Source organism: Trachypithecus francoisi, unplaced genomic scaffold, assembly GCF_009764315.1.
Source record: "Trachypithecus francoisi isolate TF-2019V2 unplaced genomic scaffold, Tfra_2.0 Contig01440, whole genome shotgun sequence".
In the NCBI taxonomy this organism is placed as follows: Eukaryota; Metazoa; Chordata; class Mammalia; order Primates; family Cercopithecidae; genus Trachypithecus; species Trachypithecus francoisi.
The window spans coordinates 18,594,786-18,618,888 of NW_022681431.1; the positions used below are offsets into that span (position 1 = coordinate 18,594,786).

The 24,103-nt window shown below is 39.3% G+C and overlaps 1 protein-coding gene across 1 annotated transcript in view; it reads right to left on the reverse strand.

Moving 5' to 3' along the window:
* TEX15 (testis expressed 15, meiosis and synapsis associated) overlaps nt 1-24,103 on the reverse strand; it is a 69,437-nt gene that overhangs the window by 41,533 nt on the left and 3,801 nt on the right. The window contains exon 2 of the mRNA XM_033230326.1: nt 4,253-4,418. Within this exon, the coding sequence (XP_033086217.1) occupies nt 4,253-4,418 (166 nt within the window). The remainder of the gene's footprint in view (nt 1-4,252; nt 4,419-24,103) is intronic.

Here is a 24,103-nt window from a genome sequence, read left to right on the forward strand (position 1 = left end):
ATGATATGAGGAACTTGTTTTTCCCCACAACTCTCCCTCTGCTGTGCAGAGCTTTATCTTTATCCACATCCAGCTCCCATCATGGTCGCAAGAAGGAAGCTCGTAGCAACTAGGCTTCCTTGCTCATAGCCACCAGAAGAGGATTTCCAAGCAAGTCTTATGCTATGTTTATATAAATATAATGACTAGGGCCGGGCGCAGGGGCTCACGCCTGTAATCCCAGCACTTTGGAAGGCTGAGATGGGGGGATCACGAGGTCAGGAAATCAAGACCATCTTGATCTTGATCTTCATCAAGACGGGGAAACCCCGTCTCCACTAAAAATACCAAAAGTTAGCTGGGCATGGTGGCAGGCGCCTGTAGTCCCAGCTACTTGAGAGGCTGAGGCAGGAGAATGGCCTGAACCAGGTAGACAGAGCTTGCAGTGAGCCGAGATCGCGCCACTACACTCCAGCCTAGGCGACAGAGCAAGACTCCGTGTCAAAAAAAAAAAAAAAAATGACTAGGCTTGTACATCAATAAACTCACAAAGCAAGGGGAACTGGACAAAAAATGGTTAGGCTAATTATAAAAGATGATCTAGAATTGTTAGGAAAACTGTAGTCTACTCATTTGGCTACCCTTTTTCCTACATACCCTACTTCTAACACATATACTTTCAAAAGTGCTCATTTACACAAAGTACTTTCAATCTACCTCACAAGGAGGGAACAACCCAAAGTCTCATTGAATTACTACATCCAACTCCAGATCCATGATGATCACACAGATGAAATGCCTTCGTTTCCAACAGATCTGGATATAGACCTAAATAACCAACATTCATTTAGTGACATATGGCTAAGTTTAAATTATCTAAACCCAAAATACAATCATGGAGGAAAAAAAACAACTGAATTCTAAAAAGTAAAGAATGCTAACAATTGTCAGTATTAACTTGTCCTTGGCATATATATCCTTCTGTAAAGAAGCAGCTGGGATTCCTTGCTCTCAAAATTCCAAAGGCTAGTAACCATAGCAGGAGATCTTGTTCAGACAATGGTTGAGACTAAGAATGTCTGTCTCTTGGCAACAAGTCTCTGGGACCTCCCCATCATCCAAGGCCCTCAATCTATAATGAACTTCATGTACTGAATTTCAACTTGAAACCATCAATTTCTACCCCCAGATTGTATTTAAAATACAGCCATGTGCCATAATAGACATTTTTGTTAATGGCAAACCAAAAATACAATGGTGGTCCCATAAGATTATAATGGAGCTGAAAAATTCCTATTGCCTAGTGATATCTTAGGTCTCATAATGTCATAGTGTAATGCATTACTTTCATGTCTGTGGTGATGGTTGTGCACTGCCAGTCCTATAAAAGTATAGCATGTATGATTATGTACAATACACAATACTTGATAATAATAAGTGACTATGTTGTTGGTTTATGTATTTAGTATACTATACTTTTTACTATTATTTTAGAGTATATTATCTCTCCTTGTTAAAACAAATTAATCGTAAGACAGCCTCAGGCTGGTCCTTCAGGAAGTATTCCTGAAGAAGGCATTGTTATCACAGAAGATGACAGCTCCATGTATGTTACTGCACCTGAAGACCTTCCAGTGGGACAGATGCAGAGGTGGAAGTCAATGATATTGATGATCCTGACCCTGTGTAGGTTTAGGCTCATGTGTGTGCTTGTGTCTTAAGTTTTTAAATAAAGAGTTCTAAAAGTTAAAAAAAAATAGAAAAACATGTATAGAATAAGGATAAAAATATTTTGTACACTTGTACAATGTATTTGTGTTTTAAGCTAAATGTTATTTAAAAAGGGTCAAAAAGTTAAACTTTTAAAGTTTATAAAAATATTACAGTAAGCTAAGGTTTATTATTGAGAAAATTAAAAAATGCATTTAGTGTAGCCTAAGTGTACGGTGTTTATAATGTCTACAGTAGTAACAGGCTATACCATACAGCTGAGGTGTATAAGTAGGCTACACCATCTAGGTTTGTGTAAGTTCACTCTATGATGTTCACACGATGACAAAATTGCCCAGTGATGCATTTCTCACAACATAATCCTGTCATTAAGCAATGTGTATCTTTACTGTGTGAACTTGAGGTAGTTCCACTTACTAGGCAGAAAATACTCAAAAGGAGGTATTTTCTCCAAATAGGAGAAAGGAGGTATTTGGGAAATATTTCAGGCAACAGATTTGTGCTTTACCACATCCTTATCCCCTGTTAAATCTCATTTCTTTTAAACCCATATTCACCCTAACTTTGGAAAGGATTAATTCTCTACTTCAAGCTAATCTTGCAAAGCTGAACTGTGAAACTAGGCCACAAACAGAGTGACTCTTTTTTATTGAATCTGAATTTTCTATGATTGAAAAAATGATCTTTCTTGGGTCTAAACGGGAAATGGTCAAGGCACTCTAATATGCTGAGTTTTCGGTAGAATTTTTCTCAAAAACTACAGCTTCATGAAACACAGGTTCTGTGCCCCAAGGTACAGATTATCACCAACTTCCCATTTGAGAATTCTGCAGTGGGCCGAAGAGGGGGGTCCTCATTGCCCTCTTCCCTTGAACTAAATCCGTATTTTAGAATGTCTTTCCTACAAGTACCCCTTTCCCAGTACGAAATTCAGTTCCAGTTGGGTTATTGTTGATTTCAAGTACAGAAACCCGTTCAAATTGGCTTGTGTTGCCAGACTCAGTTTTGCACTTTGAACACAAAACAAGGTAAAACTCAAAATACACTAGGAGAATGAGACACAAATCAATATATTGTAGTAAGTACCATAAAATGAGTATAAATAACTATGGGAAACAAACGAGTTTTTGTCTAATTGGGCCAACAGCCAGGAAAACAATAAATCCTATACATGTTGGTCATTTACAATGTTCTAACATGTCCTGTCTATCACTGGGTACTTGTTCTAACTTTTCTGTAACACTAACAGGGAGAAATAACTGGTTTGAAAGGACAAAAATTTTAATGTCCAAAATAAGCAAAACCAAAGAACAGTGTCAGGAATTCATTTTGGATCAAACTGTTTTTCAACTTGGAAGTCACTGGATATACCTAGCCCTTTTTAACCCACAAAGCTGTTTTTTAGAGGAAAGGCAACATACCACAACAATTTCTTTTTTTTTTGAGATGGAGTTTCACTCTTGTTGCCCAGGCTGGAGTGCAATAGTGTGATCTCGGCTCACCGCAACCTCTGCCTCCCAGGTTCAAGCAATTCTCCTGCCTCGGCCTCCCTAGTAGCTGGGATTACAGACACCCGCCACCACGCCTGGCTAATTTTTTGTACTTTTAGTAGAGATGGGGTTTCTCCATGTTGGTCAGACTGGTCTTGAACTCCCGACCTCAGGTGATCTGCCTGTCTCAGCCTCCCAAAGTGCTGGGATTATAGGCATGAGCCACCACGCCCGACTAACAAATTCTATCATTCCCATTAATTCCAAATCTCCAAACTGACACCAAGTGTGGCAGCATGTTTGAGTTAAGAGGAATCAATTCTAAAATATACAAGTCGAAACATTCCAAAACGAGTTCCACATGTAGGTCTATCAAACTCTAGTTAGGTTTTAAGTTAAACAGTGAGAAATGGCAAAGGAGACAAGTTAGAAGAAAATAAAGAAACGCTAAATTGTGCTCAAACAAAATCTATACCTATAAATAAAAAATGCTTACAATGAAAACTTTGCATATGATTTTATTCTTATGAAAATGACAATATGCCTTCCAAAGAAGCTAGAGAAGTACTTTAAAAAACTATGTGTGAGAAATGGCATCAACATAGAAAGGACAGTTCTAGTGGAAAAGCTAGAAACAGCTGGCTACAATCCTCCCAAATAAAAACATCAACCCAGTCTCTTAAGGGCTGGGTTCAAGAGTAAAAAGGAGTTACTTTTTGATTACTTTGACTGCTGTTTTACATTATCTAGGAGGTGTGAGGGATCTACAAATTGGCTGCTTAATAAAGGTGCTGATGCATGTTTCTGAAAAATTTATCAAGGTTAGAAAATTGGAAGGGGGTGTCTGAAATCGCACTACATTAATACATAAAACTAATCAAATCTCACACTTAGCTTTCAATGTTACAGAAGACTATGAGAATGTAACAAAAAATAATCTGTTTTCTTAGTAACAACTTACTAAATCTCAAATGGTAGAAATAAATTAGCATAAAACTCCATAGTAAGAAACACAACAAAATCTCAAACACGTTTAGATCATAGTAACTTACCTCTTAGTAGTAAAATTTTTTTCCAGCTCCTCATTGTGAACCAGTTTTGTATCCCCAAACTGCCATAACGACTGCAGATCACAGCTTACATCAAGCCTGCACTGGTTAAGAGTATCATGTATAAAACTATACTCTCTACTATTGGTGTAACAAGGTGACAAGTAAACTAAAGGTAGAAAAAGAGAAAGCAGTTGTTTGCATTTAAAATGACATTACTGGACATCTGTACAATGACAACTGTATCTCTAAGACAGAAAATAACCAAGTACTGAATTTTCATTAACAACATAAGGGAACAATTGATATTTAAGGTTCTACAACAGTAATACAGACCTCCTATACTTTATATAAATGAAAATATGAACCATGATTTTCTTCACATACCTATTAAGAGTTCTTAAAAGTTGACACATACAAATATGACAGTCCCAGAATACTCAACTTAAGATGTTGCAACTCTGACTCCACAATGCACATCATTACACAAACCTGGCAGCTACTGTTAATGCATGAATGTTTGACAAGTAATGATAAGGCAAACTACACATTAGAAAACGATTGGGTTATTTTGATTTGCAAAAGTACAAGAACATGCGTGTAAGATGTTGCCTGATACAGTAGCATGTGAAAGAGGAAACAGACTTTCTTAGGACAATGAGCGTCTCCAGCATTGTTGTAAATAGATGCATAAAAGGATAAAATCCTAATCCTATGGAAGTGAACTCAGAGGAAAGCAGGGAGCAAGTACAATTGACTCTTGTCATTTGTGGTAGTTATATTCTACAAAGTTCCCACCAACACTGAATCACAAACACTGTGTCACAAACTACTGTTCTTGGGGGAAAGGAAAGGGTTAACTTACTGCGGGCATCTGGTCGACTTTTTTTTTCCCCCCCCTTAGAGACAGGATCTTGCTCTGCAGCCCAGGCTGGAGTGTAGTGATATGATCATTTCTCACTGTAACCTCTAACTCCTGGGCTCCAGCGACGCTCCTGCCTTGGCTTCCTGCATAGCTGGGACTACAGCAGGCACAGGCCCAACACGCCCAGCTACTTTTTCTTTTATTTTTTGTAGAGATGGGGTTGTCCAAGCTGGTCTCAAATTCCTGGGCTCAAGCGATCCTCTTCAACCTTGGCCTCCCAAAGTGCTGGGATTACAGGCAAGAGCCACTGCGCTGATCCTGGTCAAATTTTTGACCACCAAAATGCCATTTGCATTATGTAGATTCTGCCAACATCTTTATAAAACAAACCAATCTCATCAGTTTTGAAAACTTGTTCTTCCATTTTCCGATGTGACATTTAGCTGGTTATTTTAAAACACTCTTCCTTAACATCCTGATCTGCAGAACCCATCTGCCTGCAAGCTCAACATTTTTCATGTTGCATCTATCACCTTTTGAAATGTTTGAGTCAAATAGCACTAGCCAAGAAGAGTTTAACTTTTCCCTGACTCCGGGTAATGTGACCTAAGTTCCTCTGGCTTTTAGCTTCACAACAATGCTGCCCACTATGCTTTTTAAAATTAGCCATAATGAAATCTCATGAATCTATAAATTTAGCTGCTTTTCTATCTTTCCCAGAGTTTCATCAGGCACTATAGATGTTACCTTAGCACTTTTTGGTGAGGCCTGATGTACAGATTGGCAAGTTTCTTCCTCCTCTTCCTGGAAGTACATTAACATTGAACTCAGGCCTGAGTGAAGCTTACCTAAAATGTGTTTTCTCTGTAAGGCATATCATAACCTTCTTGACCTTAGGAATACTAGACCACACTTCAGCATTACACTTGGAGACCATTTAAAGTAGTGAGATCACCAACAAAGATTTTAACAGTTGATATGGGTTGGCTGGGTCCCTACCCAGATCTCATCTTATAGTTCCCAAAACCCAGTGGGAGGTAACTGAATCATGGGGGTAGTTACCTCCATGCTGTTCTTGAGATAGTGAGTTCTCATGAGATCTGCTGGTTTTATAAGGGGCCTTGCCCTCCTTGCTCAGCTCTTCTTTCTCCTGACTCCATGTGAAGAAGGACATGTTTGCTTCCCCTTCTGCCATGATTGTAAGTTTCCTAAGGCCTCCCCAGCCATGGGCAACTGTGAGTCAATTAAATCTCTCTCATTAAAAAAAAAAAAAAAAAAGGACTAATACAACAATGTAGCACTATCACTAGGAAAAGAACACTTATTGCAGTATGAGAGCTGAAACAAGGCAAAGCATGGCCTCATTTGACCTTAGATGAGAATGCATGCATTGGGTGACTCAAATTCTTGACCCCAACGTGCATGTCTGTGAAAGCATTGCTGAGTATCAAGTTCGGACAAAAAAGCACTGCTGACTGTTGACTGTGAATTTCAACAAGTAGGAAATTCACAAACATGGAATCCTCAAATAATGAAGACTCACTATATAGAAGGTTTAAGGCAATTTCCATATAAATGAACCTAATTAACAATTTGCCCCTTAAATTTAGCTTATCAATCAACAGAAGTTAACATAATGACAAAACCAATATAAAATACTATAACCAGCTGATTTCAGTAACAACTCATTCCTCATTCCCATTTTTAATTCTATTGACCCCCAAAATGATTTTCATTTTAATATTTATAATAATCACTACAAATTTTAATAGTTTTGTAACATATGATGTACAAATTGTGATAGTTTCATAACATATGATGATTTTGTGGATGTGTAACTTTTTATTTTGAAATGAATATAGATTCACAGGAAGTTGCAGAAACAGTACACAGAGGTCTTGTGTACCCTTAACCCAGTTTCCTCCAGTGGAAACATGTAACTATAATCCAATATCAAAACAAGGAAAATGACACTGGTACAAGCTACAGACCTTATTAAGACTTTACCAACCAGATTTTCATCCACTTGTGTGTGTAGTTCTATGCAATTTTATCACATGAAGATTTGTGTAACAATCACTCTAAGATACAGAACTGCTCTATCACCAGAGACATCCCTGTGTCACTCCTTTATATATTTTTTCATGCTGAAACTCTCACACTCCCATTCTCCTACCCTGTCCCTAAATCCTGAAAATTATTAATCTCTTCTCCGTATGCATACTTTTGTCATTTCTAGAATGTTTGTAAATGACATTTTGTGGTATGAGACCTGTAGAGATTGCTTTTTTTTTTTTTTTTTTGCTTAGCATACTGCCTCTGAGATTCAGCCAAGTTGTTGTATGAATAGATTGTTTCTTTTTATTGCTAAGTAGTATACCACCATATGAATGTGCCATCATTTGTTTAACCATTTACTCATTAGAAATTTGGGGTGGTTGTCAGTTTCTGGTTATTACAAATTAAGCTGCTGTGTACATTCATGTATAGGTTTTTCTGTGAACATCATTTTTTGTTTGCCAGGGAAAAATGCCCAAGAGAAGGATGGCTGGATCATATGGAAGTTGCATACTTATTTATTTTTGAGACAGAGTTTCACTCTCGTTGCCCAAGCTGGAGGGCAAGGGCGCAATCTCGGCTCACCGCAACCTCCGCCTCCAGAGTTCAAGCGATTCTCCTGCCTCAGCCCATGAGTAGGTAGGATTACAGGCATGCGCCACTGTGCCTGGCTAATTTTTGTATTTTTTTAGTCGAGATGGGGTTTCTCCATGTTGGTCAGAGTGGTCTTGAACTCTCGACCTCAGTTGATCCACCTGCCTCGGCCTCCCAAAGTGCTGGGAATACAGGTGTGAGCCACTGTGCCTGGCCTGCATGCTTACTTATTTTTTTAAAGATTGGGTCTTGCAATGTTGCTCAGGATGACCTTGAACTCCTGGGCTCAAGCAGTCCTCCTGCCTTGGCTTCCTGAGTAGCTGGAACTACAAGCACATGCCACTGTGCATGGTTGCATGTTGTTTTTAAAGATGATGCCAAATTGTTTTCCGGAGCAGCTGTGCTATCTTACATTCCCTAATGGCAATACATGAGTGAGTTGGTGTCTCCCATCCTCACCAGCATTTGGCACTGTTATTGTTTTCTTTTTCAGCTGTTCTAACAAGTGTATAGTTACATCTCATTGTGGTTTTCTTATGCATTTTTTTTTTTTTTTTGAGAGCGGAGTCTCGCTGTGTCGCCCAGGCTGGAGTGCAGTGGCGCCATCTCGGCTCACTGCAAGCTCCGCCTCCCGGGTTTACGCCATTCTCCCACCTCAGCCTCCGAGTAGCTGGGACTACAGGCGCCCGCCACCGCGCCCGGCTAGTTTTTTGTATTTTTAGTAGAGACGGGGTTTCACCGTGTTAGCCAGGAGGGTCTCGATCTCCTGACCTCGTGATCCACCCGCCTCGGCCTCCCAAAGTGCTGGGATTACAGGCTTGAGCCACCGCGCCCGGCCTCTTATGCATTTCTTTAATGGCTGTGATTAGCCATTGAACATCTTTTGATAAGCCCATTCATGATGTCATTATGTTGAGTCTTTTAATCCATGAACACACTATATCTTTCCATTTATTTAATTTCCTTTTTTAAAAAACATCAGTGTTTTATAGTTTATAGCATAAAAACCTTACACATTTTGTTATATTTGTACCTAAGTATTTCATTTTAAGGTTATTATATTTTATTCTGAGATGGAGTCTCGCTCTGTCACCCAGGCTGGAATGCAGTGGTGTGAGCTCAGCTCATTGCAACCTCCGCCTCCTGGGTTCAAAGGATTCTCATGCCTCTGCCTCCCAAGTAGCTGGGATTATAGGCACCCGCCACCACGCCCGGCTAATTTTTTCCTTTTTTTTTTTTGAGACGGAGTCTCGCTCTGTCACCCAGGCTGGAGTGCAGTGGCCGGATCTCAGCTCACTGCAAGCTCCGCCTCCCGGGTTTACGCCATTCTCCTGCCTCAGCCTCCGGAGTAGCTGGGACTACAGGCGCCTGCCACCTCGCCCAGCTAGTTTTTTGTATTTTTTAGTAGAGACGGGGTTTCACCGTGTTAGCCAGGATGATCTCGATCTCCTGACCTCGTGATCTGCCCGTCTCGGCCTCCCAAAGTGCTGGGATTACAGGCTTGAGCCACCGCGCCCGGCCTATTTTTTCCTATTTTTAGTAGAGACGGGGTTTCGCCATGTTGGCCAGGCTGGTCTCAAACTCCTGACCTCAAGTGATTCACCTCCCTCAGCCTCCCACAGTGCTGGGATTACAGGTGCGAGCCACCATGCCCGGCTGCCTAAAGTTATTTTAAATGGTATTTTAAAAATTGTTTATTTCCACATGTTCTTTGCTAGTATTTAAAAATATAGTTGATTCATGAATAATATGGGTTTGAACAGTGTGGGACAACTTATACTTGGATTTTCTTCCACCTCTGCTACTCCTTAAGACTGCATGACCAACCCCTCCTCTTCCTTAGCCTACTCAACGTGAAGATGATGATGAAGACCTTTATGGTGATCCACTTACATTTAAGCAATAGTAAACATATTTTCTCTTCCTTATGATTGTCTTAGTAACATTTTCTCTACCTTACTGTAAAAATACAGTAGTATATAATATAGATATAAAATTATGTATTAATCGACTTCATGTTATCAGTAAGGCTTTCAGTCAACAGTAGGCTATTTGTATTAAAAGTTAAATTCTGGGGGAGTGACTTATATGCAGATTTTTCAGCTATGTGTTTTGGGGAGGGGTCGGGGGCTGGATCAGTGCCCCGCTGGGTTGTTTAAGAGTCAAATGAACAACTGTTTTTTTCTGTTTTCATTGTATCCAGTAACCTTGCTGAACTTACTAGTTCCAAGTTTTCCTTTTTTTAAAGATTCTTTGGGATTTTCTATGCAGACCATCATATTCTCTTCAAATAGGGACAATTTTATTTCTTTTCCACTCTGAATACCTGCTAATTCCTCTCCTTGGCTTTTGTGCTGGGTACAACTTCCAGTATTATGCTGAATAAGAGTGGCAGAAGAGAACATTCACCTCTCAGTTGTGTGCAATAATTCATTTTAAATATCGGACTTCATTTACTTATATTTTGTTTAGGATATCTGCATCAATTATCATGGACATTGGTCCGTGGGGTGTTTTCCATATTAGTCTCATCTTGAAACCATCTTAATATTAATCTCATATTATTATTCTCTCAATTTCTATTTTCCAGAAGAGATTGTATAGAGTTTCTGTTCTTCAGATCTTTAGAATTCTCCAGTGAAACCATCTGGGCCTTAAAATTTCTTTTCTAACCATGAATTACATTTAATTGTTGTAAGTCTATTTAAATGATCTATTTAGAACTACATGTGTTCAACAATTTGTACTTTTGATACAACCTGTGGGCCATAACCCATTTCATTCTTGATAGTGGTAATTTATGGCTTCTTTTTCCTTTGTCAGACTTGATAAAGGTTTGTCAATTTAATTGATCTTTCCAAACCACCATCTTTTTGTTATAGTTTCATTAATTATCCTTTCATCTTGACAGTTTATTTTTTTTTGACAGACTCTTGCTCTGTCATCCAGGTTGGAGTGCAATGGCGTGATCTCGGCCCACTGCAACCTCCACCTCCCGGGTTCAAGCAATTCTCCTGTCTCAGCCTTCCAAGTAGCTGGGATTACAGGTGCATGCCACCACGACTGGCTAATTTTTTGTATTTTAGTAGAGATGGGGGTTTCACTGTGTTGCCCAGGCTGGTCTCAAACTCCTGAACTCAGGCAATCCACCTGCCTCAGCCTCCCAAAGTGCCAGGATTACAGGCGTGAGCCACCGCACTCAGCCTTTCTTTCTCTGGTTTCTTAAAGGTTAGCAGCTTAAGATTATCTGAAACACTCCCTCTTTTCTAAAGTAAACATTTAGTGCTATAAACTTTCTTGTTAGCAATGCTTTAACCATGTCCCTCAAATTTTGGTATGTTGCATTTTCATTTTAGTTATGTATTTATTTCCTCTCCATGACTATTTCAAAATGTATTCTTTTACTTTTTGCAGAGATAAGGTCTCACTATGTTTCCTAGGCTGGTCTCAAATTCCTAGACTCAAGGAAGCCCCGTGCCCCGGACTTACTTTCCAAGTGTGTTTGGAGATTTACTTTTCTGTTTGCATGTTGTCAGAACACATATTCTGTATGATTTCAATTTATTTATTTATTTACGAGACAGAGTCTCGCTCTGTTGCCAAGGCTGGAGTGCAGTGGCACAATCTCAGCTCACTGCAAGCTCCGCCTCCTGGGTTCATGCCATTCTGCTTCAGCCTCCCAAGTAGCTGGGATTACAGGCGCCTGCCACCACACCCAGCTAATTTTTTGTATTTTTAGTAGAGATGGGGTTTCACCGTGTTAGCCAGGATTGTCTCAATCTCCTGACCTCATAATCTGCCCGTCTCAGCCTCCCAAAGTGCTGGGATTACAGGCATGAGCCACTGTGCCCGGCCTCAATTCCTTTAAATATGTTGATATGTATCTCATGGCCCAAGATATTGTCTATTTTGATGCATGTTCTACAGGTGCTTGAAAGGTCTATTCTGCTACTGTTAGGTACAATAATCTATAAATGTCAATTAGATCCTGTTGACAGACAGTGTTAAAGATTATTCAATACTCTTTCTGATTTTCTGCTTAGTTTTATCAATTGAGAGTACAAAGTCTCCAACTATAATTCTAAATTTGCCCATTTCTCCTTTCAGTTTTATCAGTTTTGCTTCATATATTCCGAAGGTGTGACGTCTGAAATATACATATTTAAGACTGCTGTATCTACTTGGTGGACTGACCTTTTCATCATTAAGTAACATCCCTCTTTGTTCTTGACAATTTTCTTTCCTCTGAAGTCTACTTATCCACCATTAATACAGTCACTCTTATTTTATTATTTGTATGGCCTTTTTTCGTATGTCTACATTCCAACAACTTATATCACTACATTTGAAATGAGTTTGCCAAGAGTAGTTGGGTTGTGTTTTTTTAATCCATTCTGTCAACGTGTCTTTTAATTGGTATATTTAGATCATGCATGTTCGATGTAAGTAATGATATGTTAGGGCTTAAGCCTATGATTTAATTATTTTCTGTTCTTCCTTCTGTTTGATTTTCTATTTCATTTTTCCTGCCTTCTTGTGTGTTGCCTGAACATTTTTAAAATTTCATTTTGATCTGCCTATATTGTTTAAAACAATTTAATTCTGAGATATTTAGATTCACTTGTAAAAGATAATGCACAGAGATCTCACACACTATTCATTTAGTTCCTTCTAATAGTAACATCTCACGTTATAATTATCTGAAATACTTCCTCTATATACGCCGAGAACCACATCCAATAATGTTGTAATTTGTGCTACAACTGTCAAACATAACTAGGAAAACTCAAGAGAAGGATGATCTATTATATTTACCCACATGTTTAAGCCTTTTTTCTTCCTTCATTCCTAATGTTCCCAGTTTCCTTCTTTTACTAGCTTCTGTTTGGAGAACTTCTTTCAGCTATTCTTTAAGGGTATGTGTGCTGATGAAAAATTCTTAGTTTTGCTTTATCTGAGAATATCTGTTTTACCTCCGTATCTGAAAGACATTTTTGCTGCGTACAGAACTCTGGGTTCAAAGTTATTTCTTGCATTTGAAAAATGTGGTGTTACTTCCCCCAGACTCCATGGTTTCTAATGAGACATATTTTGTCAAATAATTTTTCCCTATAAATAATGTGGTTTCTTTCTAGTTGCTTTCAAGATTTTTTCTCTATTCTTAGCTTTTAAAGTTTTATTACGATGTGCATTGGCATGAATTTTTCGGGGGTTTTATGTTTGGGGTTTTTCAGCTTCTTGAATGTATAGGTTTATGCCTTTTGCCAAGTTTGGGAAATTTCTAGCCAATATTTCCTAGAATAATTTTTCAGCCCCACACTCTTTCTCCTCTCCTTCTGGCACTAGGACAAAGATGTTAGATCTTTTGTTATTGTTCCACAAGTCTCTTGGGTTCTGTTCATTTTTCTATTTTCTCTGTGTTGTTCAGGCTGAGTAATTTCTATCCTTAGAAGAACAGAAACAGAAGAATATCTCTATTCTTCTCTTGAACCCACTGAGTATTTTTTTTTCTTCACAGACTTTTTTTTTTTTGGAGACAGAGCCTTGCTCTGTCACCCAGGCTGGAGTGCAGTCAGTGGCGCAATCTTGGCTCACTGCAACCTCTACCTCCCTGGTTCAAGCAATTCCCCTGCCTCAGCCTCCTGAATAGTCACCACGCCCGGCTATTTTTTTTTTTTTTTTTTTTGTAATTTTAGTAGAGACGGAGTTTCACCATGTTGGCCAGACTGGTCTCGACCTCAAGCAATCCACCCACCTTGGTCTCCCAAAGTGCTGGGATTACAGGCATGAGCCCCTACACCCAGACTTCACAGACTTTTTAGAATGGTTTTAGGTTCACAGCAAAATTTGAGAGGAAGGTACAAAGATTTCTCATATACTCTCTGCCCTCTGACATGCACAGCCTCTTCCATTATCAATCAATGTCTTCCCCCGAAGTGGTACATTTCTTCTTTTCAACTGATGAACCTACATTGATACATCATTATCACTCAGAGTCAATAGTTTACATTAGGATTCACTTTTGGTGTTGTACATTCTATGGGTTTAAAAAATGTCAAAGCAAATATCCACAGTATCATACAGAATATGGTAGTATCATAGAGTAGTTTCCTTTGTTTTTTGAGATGGTCTCATTCTGTCGCCCAGGCTGGAGTGCAGTGGTGTAATCTCGGCTGACTGCAGCCTCGACCTCCTGGACTCAAGTGATCCTCCCATCTCAGTCTCCCAAGTAGCTAAGATTATGCCACCAGGTGTGTGCACCACCATGCCTGGCTAATTTTTGTAGAGATGGGGTTTCACTACACTGCCCAGGCTCATAGTTTCAATGCCCTAAAAGTCCTCTGTGCTCTGCCTTTTCATCCCTCCTCCCTGTCCCAAACTCTAACAACCACTGATCTTTTTACTGTCTGCCTTTTCCAGAATGGAAAACATATGGTATGTAAATTTTTTAGACAGGCTGCATTCACTCAGCCAATCTAAAAAGGCGGCATGTACTTTTAAGGTTCTTCCATTTCTTTTCATGACTTGATAGCTCATTTCTTTTTTAGTGCTAAACAATATTCTATTGTCTGGATGTACCATTTTATCTGTTCATCTACAGAAGGACATCTTGGTTGCCTCCAAGTGTTAACTATTATGAGTAAAGCTGCTATAAACACCTGTGTGCAGGTTTCTATGTGAACACAGGCTTTTAACCTATCTGTGTAAATGCCAAGAAGTGTAATTGCTGGAGCATATGGTAACAGTATGTTCAATTTTGTAATAAACCACTGTACTGTCTTCCAAAGTGGCTATTTTGCATTCCCACCAGCAATGGATCAGAGTTTCTGCTGCCCCATACCCTCACCAGTATTTAACATCATCAGTGTTCTGGATCTGGGCCATTCTAATAGGTGTGTACAGGTATTTCTATTCTAATTTGAATTTTCCTGATGACATATGATGTGAAATATCTCATCATATGCTTACTTGCCAACTGTGTATCTTCTTTGGTGAAGTGTATGCTAAAGTCTTTGGCTTGTGTTTATTAATTTCTTGATTTTTTTTTTTGAGACAGGGTTTCGCTCTTGTGGTGAGGCTGGAGTGCAGTGGCGTGATCTTGGCTCACTGCAACCTCCGCCTCCTGGGTTCAAGTGATTCTCTTGCCTCAGTCTCCTGAGTAGCTGGAATTACAGGTGCCCACCACATCGCCCGGCTAATTTTTGTATTTTTAGTAGAGATGGAGTTTCTCCATGTCGGCCTGGCTGGTCTCGAACTCCTGACCACAGGTGATCCACTTGCCTCAGACTCTCAAAATGCTGGGATGAGGCATGAGCTAACGTGCCCGGCAGGCTAATTTTTTTTTTTTTTTTTTTGAGACAGAGTCTTGCTCTTTTGCCCAGGCTGGAATGCAGTGTTATGATTTTGGCTCACTGCAAGCTCTGCCTCCTGGATTCACACCATTCTCCTGCCTCAGCCGGCAGGCTCATTTTTAAATGGACTTGTTTGCTTTTTTAAATTGACTTGTTTGCCTTTTTATTGTCAAGAATTTTTAAATATATTTTGGATAACAATTCCTTATCTGAAATGTGTTTTGCAAATATTTTCTCTTTATTACAATTAAAAATTTCTGTTCTGCAAAAGACACTGTCAAGAGAATAAAGTCTGGCTATTCAATCCTTTCTTTCACAAACTACATCTTTGGTATTGCAGTTAAAGTCATTGCCAAACCCAACATCATCTAGATACTCTCATATGTTATCTTCTGTAATTTTTACAGTTTTGTGTTTTACATTTAGGTCTGTGGAATATTTTGAATTAATTTTTGCGCAGGATGTTAACGTCTGTGTCTAGATTCCCTTTTCTGCATGTGGGTGTCCAGTTGCTTCAGCAATATTTGTTGAAAAGACTTTGTTCTATTTTCCTGCCTCTTCTTTGTCAGAGATCAGTTTATATTCATGTGGCTCTATTTCTGGGCTCTCTATTCTGTTCTATTGCTTGATTTGTCTGTTTTTTTTTTTTTTTTTTTTTTTTTGCCAACACCACCCTGCCTTAATTACTATAGCTTTATAGTATGTCTTGAAGTAAAGTAGTGTCAGTCCTCTGTTGTTTTGCAGTGTTGAGTTGTGTATTCTTAGTCTTTTGCCTCTCCATATAAACTTTATTTTAATTTTATTGTAAATTGAAAATTTGTAATTGTATACATTCAGGAGGTACAATGTGATATTATATGCATACAACACAGAATGATTAAATCAAGCTAACACATCCATTGCCTTGAATATTTATTTTCTGTATTGCCTTGAATACTTAATTTTGAAATACACAATTATTAATCATAGTCAACCCGTTGTGCAAGAGACCTTAAAATTTGTTCCTTCCATATCAGAAACTGTGTGCCACATAAACTTTAGAATCAGTTTGTTGGTATGCACAAAATAACTTGCTGAGATTTTGATTTGGGTGACAATGAATCTGTAAATCAAGTTGGGAAAAACTGGTATATTGATAATACCAACTTTTCCTATTCATAAACGTGAAATCTCTCTATTGGATTGACTTTTTTCAACAGTTTTGTAGTTTTCCTCATATAGACTTTGTACGTATTTGGTTAGATTTAAACCTAGGTATTTCATTTTTTTTGGTGCTAATATAAATGGTATGTTTTAAATTTCAAATTCTACTTGTTCATTGCTGGTATATAAAAAAGCAATATCACATATTAACCTTTATCTTACAACTTCTCCCATAATCGCTTATGAGCTCCAGGAGGGTTTTGATTTTTCAATAGATATGATCATGTCATCTGTAAGAAAGTACAGTTTTCTTTTTTCTTTCCCAATATGTATACCTTTTATTTCTTTATTTCCTTTTCTTGTCTTCCTGCACTAGCTAGTACTTCCAGTACAATGTTGAGAAGCAGTGGTGACAGACATCCTTGCCTTGATCTTAGTGTGAAAGCTTTAAATTTTTCACTGTTAAGTTAGCTGAAGGCTTTTTGTAGATTTTTAAAAAATCAAGTTGAGGAAATTCCTCTTTATTCCTAGTTTACTGAGAGCTTTTTAACATGAATGGGTGTTAGATTTTGTCAAATGCTTTTTTTTTTTTTTTTTTTTGCATCTATTGATATGATCACATGATTTTTCCTCTTTAGATGATGGATTACATTATTGACTTTCAAATGGTGGACCAGCCTTACATACTTGGAATATATTCCAGTTGGTACTGGTGTGAAATTCTTTTTTAAAGACAGTCTTGCCCAGGCTGCGGTGCAGAAGTGTGACTACGGTTTACTGCAGCCTCAACCTTCAGGGATCAAGCGATCCTCCCACCTCAGCTTCCCAAGTAGCTAGGACTACAGGTATGCACACCAGGCTGATTTAAAATTTTTTTTCGAGAGACAGGGCCTTGCTGTGTTGCACAGGCTGGTCTCAAACTCCTAGCCTCAAGTGATCCTCCCACTTTAGCCTCCCAAAGTGTGGATTACAGGCATATGCCCAGCTATAAAATTCTTTTTATACATTATTGAATTTGATTTGCTGATACTTGGCTGAAAAATTCTGCATCTATCTTCATGAGTGCTATTTATCTGTGGTTTTTATTTTTTTTCCAGACAGGGTCACACTCTGTTGCCCACGTTGGAGTGCAGTGGCACAGTGGCACAATTATGGCTCACTGCAGACTTGACCTCCCAGGCTCAAGTGATCTTCCCACCTCAGCCTCCTGAGCAGCTGGCACCACAGGCACATGTCACCATGCCTGGATAATTCTGGTTATTTTTTGTAGAGATGGGATTTTTCCATGCTGCCAAGCTGATGTCAAACTCCTGGGCTCAAACAATTCTCCCACCTTGGCCTTCTAAAGTGCTGGGATTACAGGTATGAACCACCGTGACTGGCAGTGTAGTTTTTTTTTTTTTTTTAACGTCAATTTTATTATTTTTTTATGTCAATTTTTTCTTTCTCTTTTTTTTTTTTTTTTAAAGAGACAGGGTCTCACTCTGTCATACAGAGTGGAGTACAGTGCTGTGATCATAGCTCACTGCAGCCTTGAACTCCTGGGCTTAAGCCATCCTCCTGCTTCAGCTTCCCAAATAATGCTGAATTTAGATGGTAAGTGTAGGCAGCTCTTTAAATTTAACCAAGTCTTACCCTATGGATTCAGAGACCATAGCTGAATATCCAGGAGATAACGATTCCTGGCTATTCCTTCTCAGTATTTTCTTTTTTAAAAATGTTTTTATTTTACTTTAAGTTCTGGGATATATGTGCAGAATATGCAGGTTTGTTACACAGATATATGTGTGCCATGGTGGTTTGCTGCACCTACTGACCTCTGTCATCTAGGTTCCCTCCCCTTGACTCCCACCCTCCAATAGACTCTGGTGTGTGTTGTTTTCCTCCCTGTGTCCGTGTGTTCTCATTGTTCAACTTCCACGTATGAGTGAGAACATGTGGTGTTTGGTTTTCTGTTCCTGTACTTGCAGAGGATGATGGCTTCCAGCTTCACCCATGTCTCAGCAAAGGATATGATCTCATTCCTTTTTATGGCCGCATAGTATTCCATGATGTATATATACCACATTTTCTTTATCCAGTCTATATCACTGATGAGCATTTGGGTTGGTTCCATGCCTCTGTTTCCGAAAATATTGTTGCAATAAACATATGTGTGCATGTGTCTTTATGGCAGAATGATTCAGGCTTTGGGTATATACCCAGTAATGGGATTGCTGGGTCAAATGGTATTTCTGGTACTAGATTCTTGAGGAATCGCCACACTGTCTTCCACAGTGGTTGAACTAATTTACATTTACATTTCTGCTTGATTCTTGGGATCAAGCGTTCCTCCCACCTCAGCTTCCCAAGTAGCTAGGACTACAGGCATGTACCACACAGGCTGATTTTTATTTTTATTTTTCTAGAGACAGGGCCTTGCTACGTTGCACAGGCTGGTCTCAAACTCCTAGCCTCAGGGCATGAGCCACAGTGCCCAATGGTGTAAAAACATTCCTATTTATACACAGGCTCACCAGCATCTATCGTTTCTTGACTTTTCAATAACTTCCATTCTGACTGGCATGAGATGGTATCTCACTGTGGTTTTGATTTGCATTTTCTAATGATCAATGATGTTGAGCTTTTCTTGGCTCTGTAGTTTTCTTCTAAGTTCTTTATCTTGTTTTGGTATTAAAATAATGCTCCTCTCACAGCAGCAGCTCAAGGAAACCTGCCTGTCTCTGTAGACTCCACCTCTGGGGACAGGGCACAGCTAAACAACAAAAGGGGAAGCAGCAGAGGCCTGTGCAGACGCGAACGACTCTGTATGACAGCTTTGAAGAGAGCAGTGGATCTCCCAACACGGAGGTTGAGATCTGAGAACGGACAGACTGCCTGCTCAAGTGGGTCCCTGACCCCTGAGTAGCCTAACTGGGAGACATCCCCCACTAGGGGCAGTCTGACACCCCATACCTCACATGAGGGAGTACACCCCTGAGAGGAAGCTTCCAAAGGAAGAATCAGACAGGTACACTCGCTGTTCAGCAATATTCTATCTTCTGCAAACTCTGCTGCTGATACCCAGGCAAACAGGGTCTGGAGTGGACCTAAAGCAATCTCCAACAGACCTACAGCTGAGGGTCCTGACTATTAGAAGGAAAACTATCAAACAGGAAGAACACCTATACCAAAACCCCATCAGTACGTCACCATCATCAAAGACCAGAGGCAGATAAAGAACACAAAGACGGGGAAGAAGCAGGGCAGAAAAGCTGGAAATTCAAAAAATAAGAGGCCATCTCCGCCTGCAAAGGAGCGCAGCTCATCGCCAGCAACGGATCAAAGCTGGTCAGAGAATGACTTTGACGAGATGAGAGAAGAAGGCTTCAGTCCATCAGACTTCTCAGAGCTAAAGGAGGAATTACGTACTCAGCGCAAAGAAACTAAAAATCTTGAAAAAAGAGTGGAAGAATTGATAGCTAGAATAATTAATGCAGAGAAGGTCATAAACGAAATGACAGAGATGAAAACCATGACACGAGAAATACGTGACAAATGCACAAGCTTCAGTAACCAACTCGATCAACTGGAAGAAAGAGTATCAGTGATTGAGGATCAAATGAATGAAATGAAGCGAGAAGAGAAACCAAAAGAAAGAAGAAAAAGAAATGAACAAAGCCTGCAAGAAGTATGGGATTATGTAAAAAGACCAAATCTACGTCTGATTGGGGTGCCTGAAAGTGAGGGGGAAAATGGAACCAAGTTGGAAAACACTCTTCAGGATATCATCCAGGAGAACTTCCCCAACCTAGTAGGCCAGGCCAACATTCAAATTCAGGAAATACAGAGAACGCCACAAAGATACTCCTCGAGAAGAGCAACTCCAAGACACATGATTGCCAGATTCACCAAAGTTGAAATGAAGGAAAAAATCTTAAGGGCAGCCAGAGAGAAAGGTCGGGTTACCCACAAAGGGAAGCCCATCAGACTAACAGCAGACCTCTCGGCAGAAACTCTACAAGCCAGAAGAGAGTGGGGGCCAATATTCAACATTCTTAAAGAAAAGAATTTTCAACCCTGAATTTCATATCCAGCCAAACTAAGTTTCATCAGTGAAGGAGAAATAAAATCCTTTACAGATAAGCAAATGCTTAGAGATTTTGTCACCACCAGGCCTGCCTTACAAGAGACCCTGAAGGAAGCCCTAAACATGGAAAGGAACAACCGGTACCAGCCATTGCAAAAACATGCCAAAATGTAAAGACCATCGAGGCTAGGAAGAAACTGCATCAACTAATGAGCAAAATAACCAGTTAATATCATAATGGCAGGATCAAGTTCACACATAACAATATTAACCTTAAATGTTAATGGACTAAATACTCCAATTAAAAGACACAGACTGGCAAACTGGATCAAGAGTCAAGACCCATCAGTCTGCTGTATTCAGGAGACCCATCTCACATGCAGAGACATACATAGGCTCAAAATAAAGGGATGGAGGAAGATCTACCAAGCAAATGGAGAACAAAAAAAAGCAGGGGTTGCAATCCTAGTCTCTGATAAAACAGACTTTAAACCATCAAAGATCAAAAGAGACAAAGAAGGCCATTACATAATGGTAAAGGGATCAATTCAACAGGAAGAGCTAACTCTCCTAAATACATATGCACCCAATACAGGAGCACCCAGATTTATAAAGCAAGTCCTTAGAGACTTACAAAGGGACTTAGACTCCCAAACAATAATAATGGGAGACTTCAACACTCCACTGTCAACATTAGACAGATCAACGAGACAGAAAGTTAACAAGGATATCCAGGAATTGAACTCATCTCTGCACCAAGCAGACCTAATAGACATCTATAGAACTCTCCACCCCAAATCAACAGAATATACATTCTTCTCAGCACCACATTGCACTTATTCCAAAATTGACCACATAATTGGAAGTAAAGCACTCCTCAGCAAATGTCAAAGAACAGAAATTATAACAAACTGTCTCTCAGACCACAGTGCAATCAAACTAGAACTCAGGACTAAGAAACTCAATCAAAACGCTCAACTACATGGAAACTGAACAACCTGCTCCTGAATGACTACTGGGTACATAACGAAATGAAGGCAGAAATAAAGATGTTCTTTGAAACCAATGAGAACAAAGATAAAACATACCAGAATCTCTGGGACACATTTAAAGCAGTGTGTAGAGGGAAATTTATAGCACTAAATGCCCACAAGAGAAAGCTGGAAAGATCTAAAATGGACACCCTAACACCACAATTAAAAGAAATGGAGAAGCAAGAGCAAACACATTCAAAAGCTAGCAGAAGGCAAAAAATAACTAAGATCAGAGCAGAACTGAAGGAGATAGAGACATAAAAAACCCTCCAAAAAATCAATGAATCCAGGAGTTGGTTTTTTGAAAAAATCAACACAATTGACAGACCGCTAGCAAGACTAATAAAGAAGAAAAGAGAGAAGAATCAAATAGACGCAATAAAAAATGATAAAGGGGATATCACCACGGACCCCACAGAAATACAAACTACCATCAGAGAATACTATAAACACCTCTACGAAAATCAACTAGAAAATCTAGAAGAAATGGATAATTTCCTGGACACTTACACTCTCCCAAGACTAAACCAGGAAGAAGTTGAATCCCTGAATAGACCAATAGCAGGCTCTGAAATTGAGGCAATAATTAATAGCCTACCAACCAAAAAAAGTCCAGGACCAGATGGATTCACAGCTGAATTCTACCAGAGGTACAAGGAGGAGCTGGTACCATTCCTTCTGAAACTATTCCAATCAATTGAAAAAGAGGGAATCCTCCCTAACTCATTTTATGAGGCCAACATCATCCTGATACCAAAGCCTGGAAGAGACACAACAAAAAAAGAAAATTTTAGACCAATATCCCTGATGAACATCGATGCAAAAATCCTCAATAAAATACTGGCAAACCGGATTCAGCAGCACATCAAAAAGCTTATCCACCATGATCAAGTGGGCTTCATCCCTGGGATGCAAGGCTGGTTCAATATTTGCAAATCAATAAACGTAATCCAGCATATAAACAGAACCAAAGACAAGAACCACATGATTAACTCAATAGATGCAGAAAAGGCTTTTGACAAAATTCAACAGCCCTTCATGCTAAAAATGCTCAATAAATTCGGTATTGATGGAACGTACCTCAAAATAATAAGAGCTATTTATGACAAACCCACAGCCAATATCATACTGAATGGGCAAAAACTGGAAAAATTCCCTTTGAAAACTGGCACAAGACAGGGATGCCCTCTCTCACCACTCCTATTCAACATAGTCTTGGAAGTTCTGGCTAGGGCAATCAGGCAAGAGAAAGAAATCAAGGGTATCCAGTTAGGAAAAGAAGAAGTCAAACTGTCCCTGTTTGCAGATGACATGATTGTATATTTAGAAAACCCCATTGTCTCAGCCCAAAATCTCCTTAAGCTGATAAGCAACTTCAGCAAAGTCTCAGGATACAAAATCAATGTGCAAAAATCACAAGCATTCTTATACACCAGTAACAGACAAACAGAGAGCCAAATCATGAATGAACTTCCATTCACAATTGCTTCAAAGAGAATAAAATACCTAGGAATCCAACTTACAAGGGATGTAAAGGACCTCTTCAAGGAGAACTACAAACCACTGCTCAGTGAAATAAAAGAGGACACTAACAAATGGAAGAGCATACCATGCTCATGGATAGGAAGAATCAATATCATGAAAATGGCCATACTGCCCAAGGTTATTTATAGATTCAATGCCATCCCCATCAAGCTACCAATGAGTTTCTTCACAGAATTGGAAAAAACTGCTTTAAAGTTCATATGGAACCAAAAAAGAGCCCGCATTGCCAAGACAATCCTAAGTCATAAGAACAAAGCTGGAGGCATCACGCTACCTGACTTCAAACTATACTACAAGGCTACAGTAACCAAAACAGCATGGTACTGGTACCAAAACAGAGATATAGACCAATGGAACAGAACAGAGTCCTCAGAAATAATACCACACATCTACAGCCATCTGATCTTTGACAAACCTGAGAGAAACAAGAAATGGGGAAAGGATTCCCTATTTAATAAATGGTGCTGGGAAAATTGGCTAGCCATAAGTAGAAAGCTGAAACTGGATCCTTTCCTTACTCCTTATACGAAGATTAATTCAAGATGGATTAGAGACTTAAATGTTAGACCTAATACCATAAAAACCCTAGAAGAAAACCTAAGTAGTACCATTCAGGACATAGGCATGGGCAAGGACTTCATGTCTAAAACACCAAAAGCAACGGCAGCAAAAGCCAAAATTGACAAATGGGATCTAATTAAACTAAAGAGCTTCTGCACAGCAAAAGAAACTACCATTAGAGTGAACAGGCAACCTACAGAATGGGAGAAAATTTTTGCAATCTACTCATCTGACAAAGGGCTAATATCCAGAATCTACAAAGAACTCAAACAATTTACAAGAAAAAAACAAACACCCCATCAAAAAGTGGGCAAAGGATATGAACAGACATTTCTCAAAAGAAGACATTCATACAGCCAACAGACACATGAAAAAATGCTCATCATCACTTGCCATCAGAGAAATGCATATCAAAACCACAATGAGATACCATCTCACACCAGTTAGAATGGCAATCATTAAAAAGTCAGGAAACAACAGGTGCTGGAGGGGATGTGGAGAAATAGGAACACTTTTACACTTTTGGTGGGATTGTAAACTAGTTCAACCACTATGGAAAACAGTATGGCAATTCCTCAAGGATCTAGAACTAGATGTACCATATGACCCAGCCATCCCACTACTGGGTATACA